General features: G+C 29.3%; 1 protein-coding gene and 1 long non-coding RNA gene across 5 annotated transcripts; one reads left to right on the forward strand and one right to left on the reverse strand.

The window, feature by feature from the left end:
• Positions 1-731: 731 nt before the first annotated feature.
• Positions 732-2944, reverse strand: LOC112457864. Of its 3 annotated transcripts, XR_003041161.1 has the most exons (5): positions 2290-2944; positions 1587-1688; positions 1190-1495; positions 986-1115; positions 732-897 (listed from the first exon to the last, which is right to left on the reverse strand). It is a non-coding gene; the product is annotated as an uncharacterized LOC112457864 (long non-coding RNA). The 3 variants fall into 3 exon arrangements; XR_003041160.1 differs by having other exon boundaries at positions 732-1115; XR_003041162.1 differs by having other exon boundaries at positions 732-1115; positions 1587-1745.
• A 99-nt stretch (positions 2945-3043) lies between these two features.
• Positions 3044-7194, forward strand: LOC112457863. 2 transcript variants are annotated; one of them, XM_025021162.1, is made up of 5 exons: positions 3044-3182; positions 3714-3819; positions 4725-4837; positions 6648-6762; positions 7057-7194. In XM_025021162.1, exons 1-5 carry the CDS (start codon positions 3138-3140, stop codon positions 7140-7142), a joined length of 465 nt encoding a protein of 154 aa, XP_024876930.1. In that variant the 5' UTR covers positions 3044-3137; the 3' UTR covers positions 7143-7194. The 2 variants fall into 2 exon arrangements, with proteins under 2 accessions (XP_024876930.1, XP_024876929.1); XM_025021161.1 differs by having other exon boundaries at positions 3045-3182; positions 4722-4837.
• The last annotated feature ends 387 nt before the right edge of the window (positions 7195-7581 follow it).

The raw sequence follows: 7581 nt of genomic DNA on the forward strand, positions 1-7581 counted from the left end.
TACGTACATACATACGTACATACATACGTACATACATACGTACATACATACATACAAACATATCTGCAAGGTTGCAATAGATACAAATTCTGAACAATAACAGCAAATAATTATTAATTTATTTTGTTACCTGATAAAACGATATAAGACATGACATCTATACTATTGCTATATCTATAGTTGCACGATTTGGCTTTTTTTTCCTTTAGCTGTTGGTGGTAAAAGATGCAGAAGTAAAAATAATGTTTGTATAATTGTTCGCGAAATCGCTGATTAATCCCGGCGATGGAAGTGGGATGAGAAGGACGCGCGTGGAAGGTGTTAACTAAATATTCACTTTGTTTTTGTGTAACTCAGACCACAGTTTGAGCCGTCTTTAATGCGTCTTTAATGCGTCTTTAATGCGTCAAAATTGATACAATCTGACCTGAGAGTGATGAGCGGTGAACAAAATGAGGTGTATATATAGTCTGAGTAAATGAGCGGCAATTATATTAATTGCCGTCCTCTTCGATGAATCGCCCGTGAGCCGGTGAGACACGTGGCGGTCGGCACTCGCGCACATGTGAGCCTGAGTCGTCGTGTTGATGTACCCGAGTAGAGCTGGATGAGCGGTCGCTTTACATGTTAATGCAGTATCTCGGCAGCTGTTGTAATCACTGCGGTGGGCACTTTGATGTGTAGTCACAATCGAAAATGCACAGAGCACACGTCGTGCGTCTGATCACTGCGCGGCCATTTGTACGACTCTGAATATCGCGAGGAAGACGTTGGCGATGAGCGCGCCCGTGCGTGCGCCAGCTGTCGCGGTGATCGGGCGTCGATACCCGATCGATGCTGCCATCTGATCGGACGGCGCAACGTTAACGGAATCTCGAACAATAATTCTGTCCCATACTGCCAATAAACATACACATTGCACCTTATTGCATCAATGAAAAACAACATTAAAAGTTTGTAATTCTGTGCATTATCAAACACTTACATGCAATATCTTTACTCTTTTTTTTAATTGTAATCTCAGATACTTTTACTATTCTAGTTTCAAATTCCTGCCAGTTTTCAATTAATTTGGATAAATTCTCTGGCATTAAAGCTTTAAAATCTTTTTGTATCTAAAAAATAATAATAAGTGAATAACTTATATATTGCTTTTATTTAATTTTAAATTAAAATAAAAAAAGCTTACCAAACCTGGCGTATCTAGAAATCGTGGAAATTCTATAAGTATACTTTTGGAGAGTTTTGGATCCAGTATTATAGTACGTCAATATTTTAATGACTTCTCTTTCGCAGTTTTCAGATATTGCTTAACAGGAGATAGACAAATATCAATGTCGTCATAAGCAGATGATGTACTGGCAGAATTGTTTGTAGCAGCTTCCAAATACTGTTCAATAGGCAATATACAGATGTTAACGTCGTCACAAGCAGACGATGTACTGGCAGACAATGAACTATTGCTGCTGTTGAACACACCATAGATAATGATCCTCTAATACATCATAACAAAATTTTCGAAAATATTACATTTTCTGAATGTACACAATTATATACATATATTACTGGATTTATAACAGACTTACCGGTGACAGCTGAAGTTTCTTTACAAATATTTAAAATAAAGCTATCTGACTGCTTTTCCTATATGTACTCTATCAGATCCTCCGAGTCTATTTCAGTCTCATCTGAATCTCAAAATTTTATTTTGTTATCTTCCACTTCTGCCATAAATTTTTTACGTACTAATAAAAAAAAAATTATTTTAAAATAATTTCCCAGCAAATACAGATACATAACTGCAATGAACATGTACATTGCATGTGACATATATATATATATATATATATTAAGCACATGTTACATAGCAGTTACGTATTATATTCGTGTTTGATAGGCTATTACCATCATTAAAAGAAATGTTACGAAAACAAAATGTATTGGTCAAAAAGCAAATATTAATTTATTAAGCAGTGGAACGTAAAAATAAATCGAATAGCAAACGAACATAATATAATATAAATCTTCGAATATCAGTGAACTTTACTGTTGCAAATAAAAGAAATAAGATGTTTCTTTATTTGTAATTAAGCTATAAATCTCAGAAAAAACCCATACAGCACACATGTTCAAAAGCGGGACATATTAAGACGTCCCGATTTTGGACATGGTGCTGACTGGGAAACATTCATTCAACTGATGCATATCACGTGAAGATTCTGCTTGCCGTTTCTGTGTTACACTGCTTAATATATATTTGTTACAACTTGAAACACTGTATAACTATACCTCTAACGATGAATTCTTCTGCTGAATCACTCGTATTTAAGTGGACGAACTTCTTCACGTTATGGTACTTTATAAGCATATTGTCGAGCTGATTTATCCTCTTTGATAATACACTGATTATTATTACAAACACTTAAATAATTCGACGAAAAAGAAGTCCTATACACTTTTCCGTATATAACGATGGCGCGAATACGAACTAATAACCTGTACACGATACATTGGTTGCTTGTCGCGTCGTCATACCACACGTTGTGAAAACAAAACAATATGGCATCAAAGTTTGACGTCGCGTTTGTCGGTGTAAAAAATTGTCAACAATTTTGGTGTTAAAATTCACATTGAATTGTTTAACTACATGGGTGTGGTGAAATTTCACACCGATATTTTTTAGAGTGTATCCACACGTATAGGTATGTATAAAAAAAATACGTGTCTCTTATTTCTAGAAAATAAGTAAAAGCTTATCAAAATCGGAGAAAGACACTTACGTGAATTTCCTTGTAAGTAATCTAGCTACATTATTTTTAAATTTTCTGTTTAATAAATGTTAATTAGAAATGGACTTTTGACATATTCGCAGTAATAGTCGTAAACAAATTTTTCGAATTGTGAACACAACATGCCAACGTTCGCCGAACACTTAAGATTTTCTTGTCAACAAATTCATGTAAATATTCTGTGCGATAACCTTTGCAATACGTGTAAGTTTCTATTTTTATAATATCTACGATATATAAGTATCGTATCGAGATATCGACAGCAGTACATTGATAAATTAGAGCAAGTTAGAGCAAGTTGGAGTAATCAATTAAAATCTCGAAAGATTTTGTAAGAAATCCAAAATCATGAAGCGATTGATATTTGTTCTATATCTGTGCAGTATCGCCCTTGTAAGTCCTTCTACATTATATAAATATAAGTATTACAATTAAGTTAACATCAAAATTATTATTATTAATGCAAAAAAATGCCTATATAAGATTATAAAATACTATACATATAATATACATATAAATATTGTAAAGGGAAAATTGTTTTTGTTTATATAAAAACTTTTCTCTCAAAGAAATGTTTTATTTTCATCAATCTCATATAGAAGCATTATTATTAATAAATACTCTTCTCCCTCATTAACGAATTTCTTCTCTCTCATTCATCTTCTTTCTAACATAAGATAATTTTATTTTGTTTTAATTAAAATTTCTTAAATTTAACCTTAATTTTTTAATTCTAACTTTTTAAATTTTACTTTTAATTTTATTTTTGTTAAAACAAGATAAAAATGTTGTGTCATATATTAATTATGTTATTGTATTAATAAACTAACATTTAATATTAACATCTATTGTTCCTATTATCACCGTCTATTTTTTTATTAATATATTTTGTTACTGCTAATAATTATTTCGTGTTCATTATAGACAGTAAATATAGGTATCGACGATGTTACAGACAGAGTAGCGGATGTTTTATCGATATCAAAAACCGATGTACAGATCTGTTTTAATAAAACAAATGTAAATGTCGGTAAGTCTGTACGGCAAAAACCGTTATATAATTAAATCTTTCCAAGTCACACACAATATGTGATAATTAGTGCCTTCATTTATATATATTATAACATTATATTATATATTATATAATATTATATATTATTACATTATAATATATAATTTATATATTATAACATTATATTTAAATAATAGTTTATAAAATGGTTTGGAATTTAATAACAATTAAATAATAAAATTAGAATATTCATAAAGAAGTGCGTGTTTGTTCCGCCAATAATAATTAACAAAAGGTGCATATATTTGATCGACTAATAATTGGCAAAAATTTTCATAACTTTACACGATCACGTTTTAACCCAGGCTTCGGGTCTTTCTCAAGTGTTCTAACAACAAACAATTATAAAAATTGCAGCGTCAACACATTGGGTTAATATATGTACGGAATTTAAATCGTGAGTAACAATTAAAAATACCTGATGAGGAAAAAGTGCCATTATTAAACAATTCTCAGTCAACTGTTCGTATCATCCTCGCTGAGTTAACGTTGTATCGTCAAGCACGATTTAAATTCCGTACATATATTAACCCGATGTATTGACGCTGCAATTTTTATAATTGTTTGTTGTTAGAACACTTGAGAAGGACCCGAAGCCTGGGTTAAAACGTCGTGTAAAGTTATGAAAATTTTTGCCAATTATTAGTCGATCAAATATATGCACCTTTTGTAGAATATTCATATTTGTATGTTACTAAACTGTTCCTAAATGTCTAAAATATTTTAATTAAAACAAATAATTGTTTTGTATACATTTTGTTGTTTAATATAAAACTAAATTATCTTGCCAAATAACTACATCTCATCAACAATTTAAATAGATTTAATAAATTAATTCATAAAGAATTTGTGATTTACAGCAGATTTAGTGATGATGGATCAACTAATAAATGACGATGTGGAAACACCGGATATTAATCACTCAGCTTTAAAAGTAGGCTGTCTATTTGCATGTCTGTTGCAGAAAAAAGAATTGGTAAAATTTAAAGATGTTAAAAATAATTTATTAAATATATAGTTTTTTATTTATATCCATTAATAACTCATTATTTTGCAGAAAAATTTTTATTTTTTATTTAATAATTTTTCTTTGGTTTAATAGATTTCTGTATATTTAATTTAAACGTTTTCTTTTTGGCTTAACTAACTTTAACTGTGTGTTTGACAAATCCCACATTATTAAAGTCTTCAAAGATTTAATTATACACAATTTTCTTTCTATATATAGATATTTTTTAAAAAAGATTGCACTTAATTCTTTAAAATGTCAAGTTTAAAAGAAACTTGGTTTTTTCCTTGACACAAAAGTTGTAGATCTCGTCGAAACGTTTTCAAAACACTATAACAAAGTTCTCTTTCGTTAAGAATTTTTTGAGATATTTAAAATTTTGTCTAATATTTTTAATATAAAATATAAAATATCTCGTAAAGGGTATTCATTTTTCGATGACTTTACCTTCATACTTTTATATATAGAATAATGAAGGGAATCGATTGCTGGAAAAAAAACAGAAACAAATTATTTAAAAAAAATTGATTGCATTTTGTGGACTTATATTATTCAATTTTGCAAAATTGCAAATGTAAAAATTAATATTATTATACGCTTCCTTTCATTGTTCTATACGTATAAAATTATGAAGGTAAAGTGATAGAAAAGTGAATACTTCACGAGATATATTTTATATTTTATATTAAAAATATACAAAATTTGAAATATCTCAGAAAATTCTTAACAAAAGAGAGTTTTATTATAGTGTTTTGAAAACATCTCGACGAGATCTACAACTTTTATTTCAAGGAAAAAATCATGTTTTATCTAAGAAATTATGGCTGTACTTCCGAAAACGTGCTCAGATTTAGGTGAAACTTTGTGAATAGGTTCCTTTTAGATAGAAAACACATACCAAAAGGATTTTTTGCGACTCCAAAGTTTAGCAACTTTTTTAACATTTTTAACTTGCTGCCTCCGCGCATACATTTTCCACGCGAAACAAACCAAAACAGCTCTCAAGTAATGTAAACAACCATAAAGTCATACACAAAGTACAAATATATTATTTTGCTGCTTCTGCGTATACATTTTCCACGCGAAACGAGGTGCCACATAAGTTTAAGACTTTCCAAGCGTGAAAAGCTCACGCATGTACTTTGGAGGCACACTATGGGAGGGGGGGAGGGCGAAGCCTCCTATGTAGGTTAGTTGACGCGCTTTAAACACTTAAATACTTTTAAAGCGCGTCACAAACCTACATAGGTTAATTGACGCTCTTTAAACACGTAAATACTTTTAAAGCGCATCACTGTGGCGATATACAATAAAAAGAATTGAAGGAGATCCATTTTATGTATTACTAGATGATATAAAATATGTGTATTCAGAAAATTAGAGAATATATAATATTTCATTATGTGTGTGTGTATATATATATATATATATATATATATATATATATTTTTTTTTTTTTTTATTTATTTTGTATATAAATAAATTAATATATTTGTACTTTGTGTATGACTTTATGGTTGTTTACATTACTTTAGAGCTGTTTTGGTTTCTTTCACGTGGAAAATGTATACGCGGAGGCAGCAAGTTAAAAATGTTAAAAAAATTACTAAACTTTGGAGTCGCAAAAAATCCTTTTGGTATATGTGTTTTCTATCTAAAAAAAACCTATTCACAAAGTTTCACCTAAATCTGAGCATGGACGTTTTCGGAAGTTTCGCCAATATATACATTTAATATTTTTATCTTTGCTTATGCATTATACATATACAATTTCCAGATGGTTGGTACATATATCGATATAGAAAAAGTGAAAAAAGAGCTGGACAAGAAAGTGCGAAATGATGACAACATCTCTATACGAAATCGAATATTAGACAACTGTATCGAGCAAGGTAAATTTATTAAAAGGCATAAAATTAAGTATATAAAAAAAATAAATTTAGAAAATTAAAACTATTTATTACCTTATTCATATTGTAATTATTATTAGTCTCATACACAATTATAAATTAAAATTAATAAAAATTGATTATCATAACTTTATGTTAGTAAAACTCACTGCTATAGCTTATCAGGAATACAAGTTTTCAAGTATAATTTCTGTGTTACAATTTGCTATTGCATCAAAAATATAATATTTAATATAGCATACTGTAATAATTATATTTGTGTATGTATCGTTTCAGTTAAAAACACGACTGACGAATGCAAAGTAATTCTTAGATTTTCTTTATGCGTAGCTGAGGAATCGAGACGCTATGTGAAATCGTGAAATGTATAATAAAATAAAATTAATATTAAATAAAAATTACTATTATCTATGATTTGATAGAAAAATTAAAAATTTTATATAAAGAAGGCATTTTGCAACAAATTAAACTTTTTCTTGGTAAAAATGCAATTATCTCTTTACAACATTTCGTCAATTATATTATCAGACAAATTGCTAAAAATCAGTCAACACCGAATACATGTACATACAATAGAATAAATCTTTTTTTCTTATTAAATCACCAACAATTATTTATTATTTATTATATATTATTTCCCAGCATATTGTGTGTGTGTATATGTTACAGTTAAAACCCGAAATCCGTCAAAACCCGAATTTACTGGTAAATTCTTGTTTTAACTAAGCCTTTTCGATAATTCGCGTTCTAACTGAAAGAATTTAGTTAAAACTAGAATTGACCGAATGCTTTAGTACATTC

Source organism: Temnothorax curvispinosus, unplaced genomic scaffold, assembly GCF_003070985.1.
Source record: "Temnothorax curvispinosus isolate PA1 unplaced genomic scaffold, ASM307098v1 QBEX01008390.1, whole genome shotgun sequence".
NCBI classification, from domain to species: domain Eukaryota; kingdom Metazoa; phylum Arthropoda; class Insecta; order Hymenoptera; family Formicidae; genus Temnothorax; species Temnothorax curvispinosus.